General features: G+C 56.2%; 3 protein-coding genes across 3 annotated transcripts in view; all 3 read left to right on the plus strand.

Annotated features, from left to right (window-relative positions):
- Window positions 1-1,672: 1,672 nt before the first annotated feature.
- HOXC10 (homeobox C10) lies at window positions 1,673-7,073 on the plus strand. Its single transcript, XM_005902100.2, is given in 3 exon segments — window positions 1,673-2,515; window positions 5,623-5,763; window positions 5,766-7,073. Coding segments are annotated over 3 exon segments (1,026 nt in total). The 5' UTR covers window positions 1,673-1,764; the 3' UTR covers window positions 5,900-7,073.
- Window positions 7,074-10,856: 3,783 nt separating this feature from the next.
- LOC102273166 (homeobox protein Hox-C6) overlaps window positions 10,857-20,126 on the plus strand; it is a 60,588-nt gene continuing 51,318 nt past the window's right edge. The window contains exon 1 of the mRNA XM_070370872.1: window positions 10,857-11,503. The gene's annotated coding sequence lies outside the window, so the exon portion shown is untranslated. The remainder of the gene's footprint in view (window positions 11,504-20,126) is intronic.
- Window positions 16,448-19,494, plus strand: HOXC9 (homeobox C9). The gene is made up of 2 exons (XM_005902099.2): window positions 16,448-17,203; window positions 18,930-19,494. Exons 1-2 carry the CDS (start codon window positions 16,666-16,668, stop codon window positions 19,172-19,174), a joined length of 783 nt encoding a protein of 260 aa, XP_005902161.2. The 5' UTR covers window positions 16,448-16,665; the 3' UTR covers window positions 19,175-19,494.

The raw sequence follows: 20,126 nt of genomic DNA on the forward strand, positions 1-20,126 counted from the left end.
AACACGAAAGCATTTCAAATCTCCCTTGGCTGGCCGGGTCAGCAAGTCACACATTACAAACATTTTCTTCCAGTTTTTCCTGGGGTTCAGGAACCCCTGAGCCTTCTCTCTCGCCCTCTGGATGCAAGAAATCCCGGATTTCTTTCCGAAGTCGTCTTCTAGAAGCCGCCGGCTTGGGCCTCCCTAGAAGGGATCCAGTCTCCTCACTCCACGCCAGGGCGCCCGGGGCTCAGATCCCTTTCTCGGCCCGGCTCCAAACCTTTGGAAAATCGAAACCCGAGGCTCAGCACTGGGGGAAATGTGGGGCCACCGGAAAATATTCTCCACATTCCGTCTCCTGAGGAAGGGGTAGAGAGTTTAGTTCGCTTTGGGAGAAAGGCGATGAAGAAACGGAAAGAACTATTTGAAACATACCTTGTCTCTTATTTCTCGCTTTCCCTTATTACAAAAAATAAAAATAAAAAAATAAAATAACAACCATAAAAATAGTCTGGTTCCGCTCCATTCAAAAATGCCCCCAGCTCCTTGGCTCCGTAAAGGACACTTCTGTAGGTCGGGTTTCGTCGCCGCCTCTGTTGTCCCGGTTTCCCGGTTAATACGTGACTCCCCCCAAGCCGCTCGAGGCGGCCCCGAGGGTTCCCTCTTTCTCTCTGGGAATATTCCCTGTTTTCATAGGGGGCAAGGTCAACTGGAAAGCGAGGGCCGCCAGGGCTCGGAGCAAAGCAGCCGAACCGGCTCCAAGGCCAAAGCCTTCCAGCCTCTGAGTTGATAACCCCGGAGCCGCCCACCCAGCCAGGCCCAGGCCGCACTCCCTGGTCGGGGAGCCGGCGCTTTGGGTTGCCGGCTTCTTCCTCCCGCGACCCCTAAACCCCTTCGGAACCTCCCTCGCCCACGCAGCCCTAAAGCCGTCTTGACCCCTCCCTGGCCTGCCCCGGACACTGGAGATTCCCCGTCAATCCCCGCAGGGAACTGGCGACTCAACCAACTTCCGTGACAGGCGGTCCCGAGCTGAACTCCCAGCCCCAAGGAAGGAGCCCGACGAAGGAGGACGCAGGAGAGGAGAAACTTTAGTTCTGTTCGGGAGTCCTTAACTTTTTCTCTCCCTTTTTCTGTCCACAGGAGCCCTCCCCCAAACCTCACCCCACTCCCATCCCAAGGGAAGAAGTGGGGGCGGGGGCCAAGGCGAGGAAAAGAGGAGGTGAGGAGAGGGGAAGAAGTACCTGAATCGTGTCTTGACCTTTTAATTTGAATTTGACTATTTTGAGCCCTGAGTTGCCTCGCTCTCTCACTCTCTCCCGCATTTCCCCCCACCTTCTCCCGCCCCCCTCTCCCCAGGAGTTACAGGCTGGTTCCCGGGTAAGCAAACCCCATTCTCCCTAGAACCCCCGCACCCCCCTCTACCTCCCTCCTGCCCCCGTCGCCCCGGGGGCCCTTCCTTTGTTCGCGGGGAAGGGCTCCGACGCCCCTACCCCGAGGCGGCTGCTAGGTGGCGCTGTTACTCCACGCTGCACACTCCGCCTGCCGACAACTTGACCCCGCTGACGTCACGGCCGTCTGAATCATCAAGGCCATTTTCAAATCCCATTGGTCTAGCCGTCACATGGTGAGGCTCGAATGCGCGGATAATTATGGAGCTGATATTTCCCCCCCTCCCCTTCTTTTCCCTCCCGCCCCTTCAACCGCCCCCCCCTCCCGGATGGGGAAAAAAAAAGATGTCAGCTCCTCCGCTGTAGTATTGCTCCTTAAAAACCCCTCTCTCTGAAAATGACATGCCCTCGCAATGTAACTCCGAACTCGTACGGGGAGCCCTTGGCTGCGCCGGGCGGAGGAGAGCGCTATAGCCGGAGCGCAGGCATGTATATGCAATCTGGGAGTGACTTCAACTGCGGGGTGATGAGGGGCTGCGGGCTCGCACCCTCGCTCTCCAAGAGGGACGAGGGCAGCAGCCCCAACCTCGCCCTCAACACCTACCCGTCCTACCTCTCGCAGCTGGACTCCTGGGGCGACCCCAAAGCCGCCTACCGCCTGGAACAACCTGTTGGCAGGCCGCTGTCCTCCTGTTCCTACCCACCTAGTGTCAAGGAGGAGAATGTCTGCTGCATGTACAGCGCAGAGAAGCGGGCGAAAAGTGGCCCCGAGGCAGCTCTCTACTCCCACCCTCTGCAGGAGTCCTGCCTCGGGGAGCACGAGGTGCCCGTGCCCAGCTACTATCGCGCCAGCCCGAGCTACTCCGCGCTGGACAAGCCGCCCCACTGTGCCGGGGCCAACGACTTCGAAGCCCCTTTCGAGCAGCGGGCCAGTCTCAACCCGCGCGCCGAACATCTGGAGTCTCCCCAGCTCGGGGGTAAAGTGAGTTTCCCTGAGACCCCCAAGTCCGACAGCCAGACCCCCAGTCCCAATGAGATCAAGACCGAGCAGAACCTGGCAGGCCCCAAAGGCAGCCCCTTGGAGAGCGAAAAGGATCGGGCCAAAACCGCCGACTCCAGCCCAGACACCTCCGACAACGAAGCAAAAGGTAAGGCCGCCTGGGCCGTGGTCCGGCTGGGACGCTCGGGCACTGGGTTTTAGTGGCCCCGGGCGAGGGCAGGGAGAGGGTTGGGCCGAGGAGGCCCTAGACGGTCTTGGGAATGCGACCCCAGCTTGAGACTCGTGTCTGCTGAGCGCCAGGCTGGTGGCGCGTCACTTGGCTGGGGAAGGTAAGCGGCGAAGTGGAGGTGCAAGGCCGGCAGCGGCCGTGGGCGCCGAGACCGGGGAGGTGCACACCGCGGGCAGCCTGCGGGCGCCTTATGCTGCCCAAGGCGGGTGACCGCGCCTGGGTGTGTGCTGCCTTTGGTTTGCTTGTTCTAGGTTGTTGTCCTGGGGGACTGATGTCCCCCCACTCAGGTCAGAAGCTTGCAAAAAAGCTTAAAATGGCGATCTTGGGCTAGGGACTAAGGGAAGCTTGGGAGACGGGGGATTTCGCTTTACTGCGTTTTCCCAGTTGGAAATGTTTCCTGCGAAGCGCGATTTGTTGTTTGTGGGTCTGATTCCTGCGTGTGGTTTGGGCTCCTGCGGTTTTTGGCTCGGCCGGGGGCCTCGGGCCGCAGGGCTGGGGCCGGAAGAGGTGGAGGTGAAGGGCTGCCCGCTGCGTCCCTCCCTCCCCCAGATGCCTAGGCCGCCTATGGCGTTGGAACAGGGCATGTGGAATGTTGTTAAGTTTTTTATCTTCCTTTGAAAATTTTTTTCTTTTCCTTTTTTTCTAGTTGCATTTTTAAAAATGTAGTTTTCTCATTGGTTTCCAAAAACAGACTACAAATGAGTGGTTGGGAAATTTCTGTGTGCATAGTAAGCGGTTTTCTCCTGCAAGGGAGTGTAGCTTTAGTTGGATTTCATTGTGATTTTGGTTGGCGAGGGAAAGCCTAGGCAGAGTTCAAGCTCAGAGTTCAAGATTCATTTCTGCTGAAGGAGCTGGGGGCCTTCAGGACCCTTCTCTGACACCTGGAGAAAATGTAAAGGAAATGGGAGCAGTGGAGGGAGGCTGAGGCGGTTTTCCATGAAAAGTTGGAGCAAAAAGCATCAGAAAAGGCCCAACTGGCAGACGAGGTGGGGGCGGATAAACTGCTCCCCACGGCACTGGCTGCTGGAGGCTGTGTGTAAGAAGGGCTCTTTGGGTGCAGAGGCAGATGAAATAGTGAGAAGTGAGCAGACTGAGGGCGGCCTGGGTCTTGTGGCGCTTTGTATATGGATGCGGTGCACAGGCATGCCCGGCGGCGACCTGTGTCACACTCACACACGCGTGCCCTCTCATACATGCACACTCACTCTTTCAGAGGGTGAGGGCAGAGCCTCGCCCTCTTGGGTCTCCTCTGCAAATCAAAGGTGGGCCCTGGCAAGTCAGCCCATGGAGACCCTGGCCAGAAGATGGGCACGGGTGTGTTCCTGAAGGTGAGGGGGAGAGAGGCACACACACCCACGAAGCCTTAGTGGTGGCACATGTGCAGCACAGAAGTTTAATTTTATACCATCTCCCCACACCGTGGGCTTGGTTGGGGTGCAGATTTGGGGTAAGAAAAGCTGCATTCTAGCCCCACCAAAAGCAAAGTCAAGGTTAACAAGCCCACCTCCTAGCTCAAATTGCCCCCATGCCCCATAGACTCTCCTTTCTCTCCTGCCATTCCCCACACCATCTAAACCCTCCAGCCCCAACTAATCTTTCTCTGCCTTCTGCCTGTGCCCTTCTTGCCTCCATCCCCCCATTTTGGTACCTCCTCCAGGCCAGAGGCAAGCCCGCTTTGGGCCAGACTTCCCCACTTGTAATTTCTCCCCTTCCCCTAAACCCCAATTAAAAAAATCAATAGCACAGAGTTATATGTGGAGAGCCTTTGAACAATTTGGCAGGAGGCTGCAGGTGCAGAGGTGGGAGCAAAATTAAGGACATTCAAGTGTTTTAAACTAGAGCCTCAAGTTTGCATTTTTCTGGTGCCTCCTGGTTCCCCTAGGGCCCCCACCCCACTCCCCATCAAGATAAGATCCAGGAACTTGGCAGTTTCATTGGGCATAGAGGGGAATAGAGCACAGAGCCATCAGCAGAGTCCTTTGCTTGGTGTCCCTCTCGGGTCTCTGGACTCTGGGTTTTCTCCCTGGAAAAGATAGCCAAGGTCCCTTCTGCTGCCTAAGGTTCATTTCAGCGAGAATGTGTGCCAGGGGGAGAAGCTATCCATGAGGGAAAGGGAAATACATAGTATATTTAGAATATCTCCTTATATAAATAGACACACATGTGCATATCCCTGTGTGTGCATATGGGGAGGAATGTGTGTCGCTGCAGAAATGCACATGTACATGCATGCATGCATATCTGCATAGACGAGGCAGGAGATTTCCAGGAGGCTGCATTTCCTCAGGATCTCTCTCCCTTGACCTTAGGTCTCTGGCCAGGGCAGTTGTCTGAGGACCCCTCAGCATGCCCCAGAGCTGTTGCCCCTGACCTCTGCTGCCTGCACAAGCTCCCTGCCTCAGGTACTCCTGGGGAAAACAGCTAGGAGAGGAAAAGCTGGCGATGGGAGATCCAGTGGGGGAAGAGTCGCTCTGTGGCACTTGGGGTGGGAGTCAGGGCTGGGGGTCTGACTCTGGCTGCAGAGACTGGGGCAACCTCCCTGCACTGAGTTGAAAAGGGCCAAAGCTCTCTGGGAATTGCCCAGGGCAGCGGGGTGGCCTCTGTTACCCAGTCTGAGGCCTGGAAACACCTTTCCTTCTGGTTGGGGTTTTTTTTTCCCCCCCTAGAGCTGGAAGGGAACAGAGAGGAGGGAGGGTCTGGTGGGGCTTAGAGAGCCCACCAGGGTCAACAAGCTGAGGGACAGTGGGAGTACTCAGAACCTGCTAAGTCAAGGTGGACTGGGGTGATTTAAATTTAATAGACACGTTGGAGGCAAGTACCTTCTGTCTTTCTTCCCTGTAAGTTTAGACCCCAGAGAAATTCTAAAAGCCCTGAACCCAAGAGGACCCCACCAGCCAGGCCTGTGGGGCGAGAGCAGCTCCCCTGGGCTCCCTCAGCCGCCCCCACAGCAAGCTAGCTAAGGCTGCAGTGCTGCGAGGGTTTGCCTCTTCCAGGGATACTTATGCAAATAATGTTATTTTTAACAGAGGAGATAAAGGCAGAAAACACCACAGGAAATTGGCTGACAGCAAAGAGCGGAAGGAAGAAGAGGTGCCCCTATACTAAACACCAGACGCTGGAATTGGAGAAAGAATTTCTGTTCAATATGTATTTGACGCGAGAGCGCCGCCTGAGATTAGCAAGACCATTAACCTTACAGACAGACAAGTCAAAATCTGGTTTCAAAATCGCAGAATGAAACTCAAGAAAATGAACCGAGAGAATCGGATCCGGGAACTGACCTCCAATTTTAATTTCACCTGAGCTCGGGGGGCCTCCCCTCCCCCTCCCTTCTCTCCCCACCACCTTCTTTTCCCCGCCCCTCCTTCCTTTGTGCCTGGTGGTATATTTTTTTTTTCCTCCCTGAGTATAAATGCAACACGCCTGCAAAAAAGGCAAAGACCTCAGACTCTCCTTCCAAGGGACCTATGGTTCGTGCTCCGAAGATGCGTCCACCTAAAGCATGAGAAATGGGGTGCTGGGGTGTGGGGTGTGGTGTGCCCACATAGATGAGGGTGGGAGTGTGGCTGGTGTGTGTGTCAACCCCTCACTCATGCACGCACTCACACATAGCATCCTGTTCTCCAGGCAAAGTTAAGGTCGAATCCACCCGATTATAGGGGGAAAAAAATCAACCAGAGAAGGTCTGTAATCTCGCAGAGCACAGTCAGAATCAGAATCGCTTCTTCCTTGCTGCATTTCCTCCTTAGAATAATAGACGTTTTGGAAAGTTCAGCTAGTGTTTGTGTGTTTGTTGTAGCGTCCAGCGCCTCTGCCAAACCCTCTCTGTGTCTTTACCTCCCAGTCGCTCTGAGAATCTGCTTGAAGTCTCGTATTTGTACTGCTTTTTGCTTTTCTCCCATCCTCCCAGCACCCCTACATCCTCCATCCACTGCCATCTCAGAAATTCCATTCAGAGGAACAAAAAACAATTTTTAAATTAAAAATAGAACATAGAGAAGCAAAGACAGAATGCCCCTCCCCCAAATATTACCCTGTCCCTGTCTGGGAGTTGTGTTATTTAAAGATATTCTGTATGTTGTATCTTTTGCATGTAGCTTCCTTAATGGAGAAAAAAAAAAAAATCCTAATAAATTTCCAGAATCGTAATCCTCAAATGGGTGGTTTTTTTGTTTTTTAGTGTTTTTTTTTTTTTTAGCGACACCCTCCCCCCAAAGAGGCTGAGTGTGTGGATATGTGTGTTTTGTGTTCGACTCATCTCCTAGAGCCTTTCTAGAACGTCTCTTGGCGGGTTTAATGTAAGTGAGAGACCATAACGTTGATTTAAATATTATCCAGGTGACCACAATAAGTCAAGGTCATAAAACAGTAATGTCAGGACGGTCTTGGTGCGCGCGAGAGGTGGATTTTATGATCTGCAAATATAATGTGGTGCTGCAGTAAAAGATGCATTTAAAGGTGACTGGAGGAGGGAAAGAGGCAGAAAGCAAACTGCAATCTTGAGGAGCAGACGGATCCCATTGCTTGGGGTGCTGGGCCAAGCGCACCCCACCGCTGCTGGGGGGAACCCCAAGAGCCCCCCACCTATCCAAGGAGAGGAATAAACTTAACCACCGGAGGGGGATGAGGAGCTGAGCACCCCCCCCCTTCTCGACAGCAGCAGCAGAAGCGCGGGCAGTGGCAGGAGGAGGAGGCAGCGACAAGGTAAGAGAAGCGGTTTCTTGTTCTTCTCTTAGCGGCGGAGTGGGGACTAGCGGCGTCCCCAGGTGCCCAGCACGCATTGGGCAGAGCAGGGTGGAAGGTGTTCTGGGCATCTTTGCTTGCTGGGAGCCCAGGCTTGCCCTGTGGCGGCTCAAAGCGGAGGGCAGTGGCCACAAGCTCCCCCTCCCTGACCCATTGCCTTGGGGTTCGGCAGTGAAAGGGGTAAATTGGTGGTTTTTGGCTTCTTTCTTTACTCGGTCACTCATGGTCGCCTGGAGCTCGACACATGGGTCTTGATGTAGCTCAGTCTGGTCGTCTGCTGAGGGAAGGCAGAAGGAGGATGGGCTGGTGAGGGCTGGAGCTTGAAGCTTAGGTTTTCCTGCTTTCTGCTGGTTTAGATGTGAGCCTTAGCCAGGCTCTCGGTCCCCACTCGCTCTGGCTGTGGGGCTTTGCCAGGCAAGTGGCCTGATTGGAAGAGGCTTTGGAGTGGTTCGGTCACACACGGACGAAGGGAAGCCAGAGTTCAGCTGAGAGACAGAGGGGATCAGAGGAAAGCTAGGAGGAGAGCACAGCAGAGCCAGAAGGGCAAGACAGGGGACCCAGCCTGAGAGTGGAAGGACACTCCAGCTTCCCTCAGGGCCAGAGGCAGGGGGATAGCCCCACTGCGGTGCTGGGGGCGGGGCGGGGGTTTGGCGGCTTGAGGTCCCATTTCACCAGAGTCTCCCTGAGCGATTGCTTAGACCAGAAGCTGATGAGGCAGTCAGACCCCCTGCCCACCCAGCCACCCAAAGTCTACCCTCTAGTCCTTAGGGAGGTTGTGGGGGTGGAAAAGGGGACGGGGCTGAATTTCTTCCTTCCCCAACCCCCTTCCCTTCTCCTCCCGATAAATGCAAAGCTGAATCTCCCGCCCTGCTCGCTCAGCTGATCTGTGGCTTAGGTAGTTTCATGTTGTTGGGATTGAGTTTTGAACTCGGCAACAAGAAACTGCCTGAGTTACATCAGTCGGTTATCGTCGAGGGCCCCAACCCACCTATCCCGCTCCTACCCTCCCCAGTGGGACTGCTCCCCAGGCCCCCTCTTAGACAGGGCAAAATGGGTACAGACTGAGGAGGGCAAGCTGTGAGTGGGGCCACACGACAAATCTGGAGAACCCCAGTTTATCCGTCCACTCAGCCTGTCCCAATCCCCGTGCTTGAGGGAGAGGAGTTTTTCCTGCAGCTATTGTTTCCTGGGCCCAGCTGATGGAGACAGACAAAGGAGGTCTAACCAATTCCAAGGAAATTCAGGAATTTGAGTAAGAGGTGGCCTGGCGGGCCAGCTCAGCTGGGTAGCAGGGTGGGGCAGGATGATTAGAAGAGAGAAGACCACAGAAATAGAAAGGAGTCTTTGAAGGGTTAGTTTTTCCCACTTGCCACCCCCGGGGTGGGGGGCGGGAATCTGCCTCCAGTCAACTGGGGCTGGAGCTTCTTAGAAAAGTGGGGTGCGTGGGGGGTCCCAGGAGCTGGGGAACTCTGAGCGTCAGCTCAGCCACCTCCTCTTCCTCTTGTATAGCCCCATCCCCAGGAGAAGGGCATATTTAGGGTGTTAGTAGGCTAGAAGAAAGTCATCAAGTCCAAGTAGAAACCCCCCTACACACACCCTACTGGGAAACATCAGGGCAAGAATCTGGCTCTGGTCTCTCTAGCTGTTTGTTGCCCGTAGGCCTTGGTCTGTTGTGTCTGTGCCTGTCAGGCAGCTGCTTGTCTTTGCACTGTGTGGAAAGGTCTGGGTGAACCGGAGGCTGCCAGCGCCCAGCATTTCATATTGTTGGAGAGGTTGTTGGCTGATGCCAGGGGGAGGAGGGGAGGACCTGGAGTAAAGGGGCATCTGAGCAATGTGCAACTTTGCAAAGCTTCTTCCCCTCCTTGCCCCCTCTGGTTCCTCAGTTCTGGTCCTGGTTGCTAGAGAGAGGGCTCTCCGAACAGGTTTCTCTGCCTGCAGAGAAAAATGGGGAGGGTCACGGAAAATGGAGAGGTACACCCCTGCTCTCAGATTGGGAAAGAGAAAGTCAAAAGGCAAAGGACAGGTTTTTGGTTCTCTTACTTTGGAATTATTATGATTATTAAAACATAAGAAACTTTCAGACAGGGAAACAAAGTCATGTCCCTGTAACACAGTATATCCATGAAGTTTATTCACGCAGTTGTCTGCTGGGGGATATATTGAACCTTGCATGCATGTGGGTCTCTGTTTCTATATCTCTGCCTCCTCCAGGCTCTCCCAGATCCCCTGTATATATTTTTGTGCATACTCATGTATTTTTCTCTCTCTCTTATACAAAGAGATCCCATGGAGATTAGAGGAGAGAATAGTAATAGAGCCTCCGTTCTCCCCAGCTGAAATTGTCAGTCTGTCTTTCTCTCTGTCCCCCAGCCCTTTGTAAGGGAAAAAAAATCTCTTCCCTTGGAAGGAAGTGCTCAAATCGCCCTATGGCTCCCAGAGAAATGGGGAAGTTTTCAGAGAGGAAGGCCAGCTGGTGCGAGGCAGGCAAGGGCTTCCCCGGTTTGGGAGCCCTTGGCAGTCTCTGAGTTTTCAGGCTGTCAGAAGCCGGGGGCCAGCTGGAGTGAAGGGAATCCCAGGCAGGGGCGGGGTGCTCAGGAGTGCCTGGCTTTGAGACAGTGTCCCTGATGGGCCGAAATTTACCAATGAACGACTTCTGCGCTTTGGGTCTCTCAGCCCCAATTTCCATTTCAGAGCTGGTGGGCTTATAGGGGGGTGGCCACAGAGCCATGGGTCTGAGTGTCCCCCCCACAATATCCTGGGGAGAGGGGTGCATTCCCACAGGGCCAAGGTGAGGGCCAGTCTGGTGGCCAGTGTCCACCGCGGGGCCCTGGGGCCGTGGATCATGGCTAAGGCGATGGTGATTATTTATTCGCTTCGCTGGAGGGGAGTCTTCAAAAGAAACAGCGTGAAGAGGAGGGAAAAAATTATCTCTCTCGTCTGTGGATATTAAGATGGATTTTTATTTCTTAAAGGACCCTCCCCGCCGAGAGCGCATAAGCGTAAACTTAATATATGCTCTGCAGCCCAACTCCAGAAATCGCAATAAAAGTTAAAACCTCCCCTACTGGTTTTTTTTAATTATGATATGGGAAAGAGGAGCAGGATTTATAGAGCTGAACTCTCGGCGTGTAAGTGTTTAAGACTTGCGGGAGAAGGAGGAAGAGGCAAGAGCTCGCCAAGGAGAGCCTTGGTCTCTGAGATCTCTCGCCGGCTGCAGGGGTCTCCGGCTTAGGCGGCGGATCATCTGTGGCCTTCCTGGGACCTCGGCTCCCGGGCACCCTACAGCCCGGCCCACCGCCCTGCCTCGGCTGGCTCGGAGATGCGGCCCTTCTTGAGAACAGGTGAAGGGCAGCGGGACTGGGGAGAGGGGGCCGCGGGTGGGGGGGTCGGGACACTGGGCTTTGTGTGCGTCCCGTGCAGGGGAGGAGGTGTGCAGCCCCGGGCAGGGCCGCGGCCCGAGGGTGGTCAGCGGGCGCCTTGGCTCGGAAGGGTGTCCGGGCCGGGCCCCGAGAACACGGACAAGGTGGATTGTGTGAGGACTTTGGCCGCAGATGGAGCGGAGCGGGCTCCCAGGCGGAGAGGCCAGCGGCAAGGCGGGCAACCGGATGTTGAGTCTGTAGGAAGGACCTTGAGGTCTGCTTGGTGTTTGGGCTGCCGGGGCGGCGGCCCAGAGTGTGGAGCGCGCAGCGCGCGGGGCGCGGCGGCCGGCGTGGGCGAGGCAGCAGGCCAGCACACCTCTGCAGCCGCAGGGCCGGGCCCAGGACGCCTGAACTGAGGCCGACCAATGGTCAGAGCGTGAAAAATAAATGCAGTTCAGGGTCTTTCTTTCTTTTCTACATCAGAGGTCCTTTCTTTTTTGTCTCTTTCGGAGATACCTGGATTTGGTCCAGAACAGGTTGCCCGCGGGAGGGCCCCGCGAGCGGCGGCGCGCGAGGGAGGGAGAGAGGGAGGGAGGGCGAGGAAGAGGGAGGGAGGGAAGGAGGGCGGGCAGCGGCGGCTGCGGTGGCCGGGGCTTCCCTCCCCCGGCGGAGGCGGCTGCCCTGCATCTGTGGCCGTGGGGAGCCGAGGAGCAGGTAACGAAGGCGCTTCCCGAGGCGGGATTGGACCAAGCCAGAGGGACCGAGTCTTCCGGGTCTCTGCCGGACGCCCTGGAGGGGAGAGAAGGTAGGGAGATCGGCGCCCGCCCGGCCTGGCAGAGAGGCCTGGGGAATGTTGAACCTGTATTTGATTTCAGACTCACACTCATGTTGTGAGTCTGTCTGCCTCCGGAGATGCGGTTTGCCTGTCTGTATGTCTGTCCGTCTGAGACGTCCTAAACCCTAGTCTGTCCAGCCAAAGGCTGAAAAAAATCGGGAAAAATTCGTCGGAATGTGCACTTTCATTCATTGGATTCTCGGCGACTCAGTGGGGCTGGTGGCTGGGCCCCCAAGTGGGAGGGCGCTTTCCTCCTGCTTTTTGGACGCCAGAACCTCTGGTTCCCTCCGCCATGGGCTGAGTTTCCGGCTCCAGGTTCGCGGGTTGCCCTGAGGTTTGAGGCCAGACAGCTCCTAGTCTGGCAGGGAGGGCGGGGGAAGAGACTAGCGGCTCTGGCTCCTTAATTGTACTTCGGACCCGTATTGTCTCTCCTTTCGCCACCTCCGCTTCCTCAGTCTGGGATCCAAAGTCACTGCAAATTTCCTTGCGACACATACATCATACAAAGATCAGGTAACCAGGCGCCCAGGACCACGGGGGGCTCCGGGCGGAGAGCACCCCTAGCTCTGGGACCGCTCCCCCTCCAGCCACTCCCCAGGCTGGGAAACCAGATCGGGTTGGGGGAGCGGAAATAGCCCCGTTTGCTGCGGGGCGCAGTGCAGGGGGCCGGAGGGAATGCAGGCCGTGGCGTTGAGAGGGCCACGTTCACAGGCCCTGGGGGTTTCACTCCTGCTGGGCTTAGCGGCTGGACTCCTGGTGTGTAAGGATCCCGGATACCCACCTGGGGTGGGGGCAAGACGCTGGTCTCCTCGCGGCGGGCCAGGAGAATTCAGTTTCTGCTTCCAGCGCAGGCCTGAGCTAGGAGGAGTTGTGTGTGTGGGTGTGTTTTTCCCAACAAAGAGGGATCAGGAGAGAAAAGGGGGGAAAGGAGTGGGGAACCGAGGAGGGGCGGGGAGGAGGAGAGGGCAGCGGAGAGGTGAACTGAGCCCATTTCAGGGGGAGAAGGAAAACGAAAGCAAATGGAGCACGCAGGGCCTCCTCCGCGCAGGCGGGTGCTGACGAGCCGGGAGCGGGCGCCCTGCCTGCGGCTGCGGGAATGACCCGCTGGGGGACCGGGAGAAAGCCTGTTTTAAATATAATCCGAACTTGACGGTGTAGATTGAACCGGAGGGAATTTAAATCACTAAAAGGGAGGTGCAGGGCCAGGGGAGGGGATCAGTCTAACCTGTCTTTCTGTCTGTCTGTCCTGCCCACGGTGGTGCTAGCTTGATTGTGATCCCAGCTGTCCAGGTCTGAGGTGATGTAGTCAGGGTGCTCCTCCCCCTGAGGGGGCTCTCCTCTGCCCAGTGCCGTCTTTTGGGGTCAGAAGAGAGCTCTAAGAACCACAGTGAATGCACAGCTGCTAGCTAAAGCTGGAGTCCTCCCATCTCCCAACAGGGACTCCCAGTGGCCTCCAGTCCCTCGGGCTGCCCATCGGTGATAAGGAAAATTGAGGGGACTGGTGGGGGTGAGAGGGAGTCTGGGAACCTGGCAGGCGTAACTGAACCTGGGAAAACAAACCCCTCCTTCTTGGTGCTCCCACATCCTTGGTGCCCTCCAGGTCTGGATTTGGGGAGAGCCCTAGGGTCTGCTTCAGAGCTCTGACCTGCCACCCCACCTCCAAATGCAGAGGATGGGGGTACCATCCACATGTAGTTGTGGAACCCAAGGGACGGCCTGGTGGCCTGATGAACTCAGGGATTCTCAGCCTCTTCCAGCCCCCCTCCCCCAGGCTGCCTCTCTTAGCAAGGCCCAGGCAAAATGGGGTGTTGGTGGGGAGGGGGCTGTGGGTGAGGCCTGCTTCCAGATCCACAGCTGTGTCTGTGCCTGAGTGGGGAGGGTCTGAATTCATGCTCTGAAAGGAAGGCAACAATCTCCCCTCAGTTTCACAGGGAATTTGATGGCAGCAGAGAGCGTGGGCCTGGTGATCTTGGTTGCCCCACTGCTGCTGCCTCTGCTGGGTGGGCAGACTGCTCAAGAGTTGAAAAGAAGGTGATGGCCAAGCTGGGTAGGAGAGAAAGGGGCATCTGTTTACAGCCACTGTGTCTGGGGGGCTTTCCCAAATAGTCAAAGGCCATAGGAGAGGGGCTTTGGGGGGCAGCTTCCTTCTAGGAAGACTGAGGTAGGGGTAGATGGGCCCTGTCCCCTGGCGAAGACGAAAAGGAGGAGCCGGCGGGCTTGAAACCTTCTCCTTCATCCTGTCTTCTTTGCTCCTTGATTGAGAGCGTGGCTCAGCTCCCAGCTGCCTGGGTAGCTGCCTGGGCTGAGATAGGGTTCTATATCCTGGAGGCCTGGTGTCCCCACCCCAGCAGGTCGCCCGGGAGGGGCAGGAGAGGAGGCCTCTTCCTCCTTTGTGTCCGGACAGAAGTGGCCGCCGCGCCCAGAGCCAGTCCCGCGGCAAAGGCCCGGCCAGCCAGCGGGTTGCACAATGCCACGGCTGCTCGGTCAGCCCGCGCCCTGCCCCGTCCTGCCTGCCTGTCGCCGCCCTTCCTCCGACTCTCTCTGCATGCCTTCCTTTCCTTGCTCTTCCCTCTCTTTCATCCTGCCTCCCCTCTTTTCTGTCTTTCTTCCCTCTTTCTTTTATTCTAACCCGTTTTCTTCTTTCTTTCCCTCCTTCCTTCCTCCCTTTCTCTCTGGGGACCTGGCGCCGTGCTTCAGTCTTGCTGTCTCAGGCTGTCTCGGGCTCAGTCTCTCTCAGGCTCTGTCCCCTGATGTCCTCTTGGTCACAGTCTGGCCCCGGGCCCTCTGAACGCTCCGCGGCTCTGCTCAGCATTGCCAGCAGCCACCCAAGAACCAGGCAGGGTTCCCCGCCGCCAGGGCTGGGGGGGAGGTGCAGATGGCGCTGGGGATTTGGAGGAAGCCTAGGCAGGGGGACTGTAACCTGCAGTCTTTTCCTTGAACTAGTGAGGGAGAATTTTTGATTGACAGCTAACCCAGCTCCATCAAGGCCAAAGAGATATTCTGTTTCTTGCTGTAATTTGACTTTTCCAAAACCAGTCCAGTCGGGGGGCGAGGAGCGGTGAGGAGAAGATAATCAGAGCTGAGGGTGAAGAGGCTGAGGCCCCGGGTTGCCTCTCCCCAGCCGGGTACTTCTCACGTCCCCCCCATGCGTCGAAATCCCAGCCCCGCTAGACCGAAAAGGAGAGAACCCGAGAAGGGGAGGAGCAGGGACTGGGGTGGGGGCCTGGCAGGCTGGGGTCAGTGCTGCGGGCTGCAGACAGACCCTTCCCCCTCAACTTTCCTCACCCCCCTTCTCCCAAACACACACACTAGTCTCTGGAACACCTCTCTCTAGCCCTTCTCCTCCTTAGAGGAGACAGGTTGACAGAGATGCAGGAAAAAAAGCAGCCTCCGCCCCCACCCCTGGTGTTTGGTCCCCTCCTGAGGACAGGAATGGGAAAGAAGAGCAGGCATCTCCAGTCTGAGAAACCTTGTCCTTCCCTGCTGCCTCAGAGCCTGTGTCTTAGCCTCAGCTCCTGCCTGTTTCCCTTGGCGCAAACTGGACTATTCCCTGCTGACCCTGAAATTGCACCCCTCCTTCAAATTCACTCTGCCCTGACTAGAACGCCTGTGTCTCTGGGGATATCACCTGCTCTTCTCCCCCACCCCCACCAACTTCCCTGCCCCTCTCTTGCACCCACACTGAGAATTTCCTGCTTGCCTTTGCCCACCTTTGCTAAACCACCATGGGACAGTCTGATGAAAAGCAGAAGGCTGGGCAATGAATGAACCCCAAATTCAAAGAGGAGGGTAACAACCAACTTACTGAGGGGGGAGGAATCCAAGTTGTGTGATCTTCCCTGCCATCACACTGCCCCCTCCAGAATTCCTGTGTCTGACTCCAAAGAAATTGCTTTCTCCCATTCCTTCATAGCTTTTTTTCGTTCCAAAAACAGCCTACAATTTTATTTAATGAAAGACACATTTATGAACAATCAAATGATCCTCATAAAAATTTTATTGAAGGACGTAAAAACAAGCTACTTGCCCACGACCGAGGTCGCTCTCTCGCCTTGCCCGCTCTCACCCTGGCTCTCTGTAGACAGAGCCCCGGTAGTGACTTCTTTTTTGGGGGGAGGGTAGGATGTCTCAGAGATGGAGTTGAGGGCAAAAGAGGGCGAACAGGAAGACGGGATGGGGACACCCCACTGAAGTTGTGTAGATCTCTCCTCCACTTCTTCAGGCTGGCAAAGAAAGATAAAGATACAGACAATAAATTTAAAGACGTTTGCATATCTGTGCCAAAGCAAAGAGAGGACTTCTGGTGACAGAGGTGTACAAGGTCCCGAGGTCCTACCCCTCCCAGCCTTGGGCCACCTTCCCCAAGCTTCCCCTGCCCCAGATTTGGGGGGCTGAGTTGGCCAGTGGCAGAAGGACGCTCCCCTTTCCCTCCTTCCCTCCCTCCACCCCAGCTTCCCCAGTCCCCTCCCACTCTCCCTCCCTCGCTGCTGCTGCTCCAGAAAGAAATACATACATACACACTATTTAAAAACGCATTTTTAAAAGCCACGTTCCGAACTGACAATCGCTGATCTCGGCTCGCGCAGAGACTGCGGGAGCGTCGGGACCGACAGAGACGGATTACGTCAAGAAATAGTTCCTCCACCTACCTCGGCCGGCCTCTCTGCCCCTGCCAGGCTCCAGCGCCCAGCTCAGCCCCGAGGGTCCGGGAACCCTGGCTTCGGGGACTGGCATTGGCACCCCATTAAGAAATCCTCCCGGGGGTGGGGGCGGAGGCCATCTGCTTATGGGTGGACACGGGCAGGGGCTTCTGTGCTGAGATGCGAGTTGTCCTTAGGGGGCGGCGGGTCCTTGGGTCCAGAGTTGCGGACCCCCAGGAAAACGCAGGTCGCGGGGATCAGCAGAGAGAAGGGGGTGGGAGAAGGGAAAAAAAAAAAAGCCAGGAAAAAAAGCCCCTGCGCATTGATCCGCGCCGTATTTTTGGGTAAATACGATCACGTGGGGGCCGGGGAGCCAATGAGCTGCGGGGAAAAGGCTGGAAAAATAATTACCTGCCTTGATTGTTCTGTGAGCAGATAAAAAGTACATATACAGTTCATACAATAATCTTATGTATGTAAAACCCTGTTACGATGTCGGCGACGGGGCCCATCAGTAACTATTACGTGGACTCGCTCATCTCTCACGACAATGAAGACCTCCTAGCGTCCAGGTTTCCGGCCACAGGGGCTCACCCCGCCGCCGCCAGACCCAGCGGTTTGGTGCCGGACTGTAGCGATTTTCCGTCCTGTAGCTTCGCGCCCAAGCCGGCAGTGTTCAGCACGTCGTGGGCGCCCGTGCCCTCGCAGTCGTCCGTGGTCTACCACCCGTACGGCCCCCAGCCCCACCTCGGCGCCGACACGCGCTACATGCGGACTTGGCTCGAGCCGCTGTCCGGCGCCGTCTCCTTCCCCAGCTTCCCGGCCGGGGGCCGTCACTACGCCCTCAAGCCGGACGCCTACCCCGGGCGCCGCGCCGACTGCGGCCCGGGCGACGGCCGCAGCTACCCGGACTACATGTACGGCTCGCCCGGGGAGCTGCGCGACCGCGCCCCGCAGACCCTGCCCTCGCCCGAGGCTGACGCCCTCGCCGGCAGCAAGCACAAAGAGGAGAAGGCCGACCTGGACCCCAGTAAGTTGGGAGCAATTTTCCTTTACAACCCGCGCGGGAGGGGAGGGGAGGCCAGGCGGGGGGAGCGGATTACAGCCCCTCGGAGCGGCGCAGGGAGCGCGGGAGAGGGGTGAGGGCGAGGACTCAATAAAAGCGAATTACCTTGGGGAGCTTTCAGGGGCAGGAAGGTCTGAGAAGGGGGCCCAGGGAGCCAGGTTGGGAGAAGGCTGAGGGGGGCTCCTCTCCCAGGAGCTGGCTTTGATGAGACCCCCGCCCCCACACCCCCAGCCCAGGCTTTTTGGCTCAGTCACTGCTTTCGGAGAAATGCAGACAGGGCCAGGGGATAGGATGGGGGCGAGTTTCATTTTATGGTTTGGGATGAGATGGGGGAGAGATGAGGAGGACACTGGGGATAGAGAGGAAATAACCCCAAGGAGAAAAGCCACCCCTACCTCCCAGGCAGTGTGGGGGTCCTCACCCCACTAGAGATTCATAAAACAGAAGGTCCATGGGCTTCTCCCCCAGGAACCTTGGATGAGAGGTCTGAGGGCTTTCTCAGCCTGGGAACTTGGAGGGATCAGGACTTCCAGAGTTGAGGGAGAGAAGAGGGGGTCCCAGTTTCCTTAAACTTGAGAGCCCTCTTCTGAGGCTCTGCAGGAGAGAGGGGTGGGAATGGGGGTCAGGGATAAGGAGTGGGGAGAAGCATCTCCCCAGATTAGAGAATTGCACACACACACACAGACACACACACACACACACTCCAATCAGGGAAAGGGGAGCCTTCTGAGTATTGCAGAGAAAGGCAAGGGTAGGTTTTTTTTTTTTTTTTTTTGGAGGGGGACAGGTGAGAGCTGCAGGGCCAGAAAGAGGATAGAAGGGGAAACAGCAGGAGGAGGGGGTGCAGCCCCTGGGTGTGAGGAAATGTCTGGGGGAGACCCAGGAGGGGGCTGCAGGAAATCCTTTCCTGCAGCCCCATCAGGGGCCAGGGCCTAATTATACCCCTCTGAAGGCTTCCCTCCTTGCCCTCAGCTACTCCCATAAACCTGAAATTGGAGGCTTGGCTCCTGCAGAGCCTGTCCTGGGGCTGGCAGGAGGAGGGGGCACTGGAAGCCAAAGAGGGAAGCTAAGATATAGGGGGGCCTGTCCCCAAGGCCAGCAGTTCCCTGGGGAGAGGAGAAAGGCTTTTCCCATCCCAGCATCACCCTGAGAATTCGCCTCAGCAGGGTTGAATTCCGAGAGCGGAGATGGGGCGCTGGAGAGGGTAATGAGGGGCTTGGGGACTCTCAGGGTCAGGAAATAGAACTGCTGAAATTTCAGGACTTGGTCGTGGGCTGGGAGGATGGGAGGGGGCAGAGGAGGAGGGAAGTGGGGAGGGAGAGAGACCTCGCTATAAAAATAAAAAACAAGAGAGAGAAGCGTTTATGGGCCTATGAAACGGTTGGGAATTTGGACTTTTTATGAGGATATTCTCGAGTTACTACTCTTGAAGCTGAGGAGGACCAGACTGTAGAGGCTTTGATAGCTTCGATTTCCTATAGTTTTAGGTGCTGGAAACTGAGGAGGGGAAAGATAGGGAGGGGGGAGACCGCAAAAGCAGTAAGGGGGGTGGAATTCCTAAAGCAAAACGTGTCCAAATTCAGGTTCAATTATTGGGTTTGGGGAGCCTGGCTGAGCCTGAGGATGGGGTGGCAGGGGTCCTGGGCTGGAAAGGGGCTCCACTGACCCCTGCCTGTGTTTGGCCCTCCAGGCAACCCCGTGGCCAACTGGATTCACGCCCGTTCCACGAGGAAGAAGCGCTGCCCGTACACCAAGTACCAGACGCTGGAACTGGAGAAGGAGTTTCTCTTCAATATGTATTTAACCAGGGACCGTCGGTACGAGGTGGCCCGGGTTCTCAACCTCACCGAGCGGCAGGTCAAAATCTGGTTTCAGAATCGGAGGATGAAGATGAAAAAGATGAATAAAGAGAAAACCGACAAGGAGCAATCCTAAACCCTGCCCCAGCCTGCTGCCTCGCACAGCCAAGGGAAAAACAAAACAAAACAAAAAACCCACAAAATACCCCAGCCCAGGCGGGAGACAGCACTGAAAGAAAAAAGGAAAGAGCAAGATAGAGAAAAGCCAATCGGCTTATAAAGGAAAAAAAAAAGGGGAAGGGGAAAAGGAAAACTCTTGCAATTTGGGAGGGTTCAATGTTGAGAAATTGGTGTTTTAGAGTTAGTTCTACCCAGCGAGGAGGAGGAGGAGGCGGGGAGAGAAACCGCGTTCTCTTCTCCCAGCGCAACTGAAATAAATGACACACACAAATGTGATTTTTTTTTTCTCCTTTCTTCAGAGAAGCCAGTACTTGAATCGCTATATTTCTATTTTTTTTCATGTATTGTATTTGGTCCGGGCCATCACTCCCCAGGCCTGGGGTGCTCTGTGTGCAGATTTTGTACAAACACACACACGCGCACACATACAACATACACAAGTATGCTTCCCAGCCCAGGAGCGAAAAGGCGAGGGCCAGGGACCATGCCGCAGGCTGGGTCCAGCGGCACAGGCCGGCGCCTCTGGCGTGTACATAGCAGTGTCTCCTCTCATCCTCAGAGTCGGTCCTGTAACGTGCTTCTGTTTGTTATGGTAGAACAGCTCTGTGTTAATATATCGAAGTCACTTAAAAAACCAGAAACCCAACTGCATCCAGTTCTCATTATTTCTCCTCCTTGTCGCTCCCAGGCTTCTGACGTGGAGGAGGCAAGTGCTTAGATCCTTTAGGGGAGGTGGGAGCCAGGCAAGGGTCTCCCCCTACTTCGGAAGGGCAAGTGCCCGCCACTCCTCCCCAGGCAGGGTGTGATGGGGCTAAGAGGCTCCCGGGGTGTGTGGAGGCTGCTGAGGCCCGGGTGCCGCCTGTGCCTTCCCTGGCTGGCTGCCTGTGAGTCTCCTGGTAGCTCGATGG

This window comes from Bos mutus, chromosome 5 (genome assembly GCF_027580195.1).
Source record: "Bos mutus isolate GX-2022 chromosome 5, NWIPB_WYAK_1.1, whole genome shotgun sequence".
Taxonomy (NCBI): Eukaryota; Metazoa; Chordata; class Mammalia; order Artiodactyla; family Bovidae; genus Bos; species Bos mutus.

Excerpts from the sequence above, each read along its gene's own strand:
- HOXC9 (XM_005902099.2), top strand. The coding sequence starts at position 16,666 with ATGTCGGCGACGGGGCCCATCAGTAACTATTACGTGGACTCGCTCATC. Across the intron at positions 17,204-18,929 it reads GAAGGCCGACCTGGACCCCA|GCAACCCCGTGGCCAACTGG; the intron begins GTAAGTTGGGAG and ends TTGGCCCTCCAG.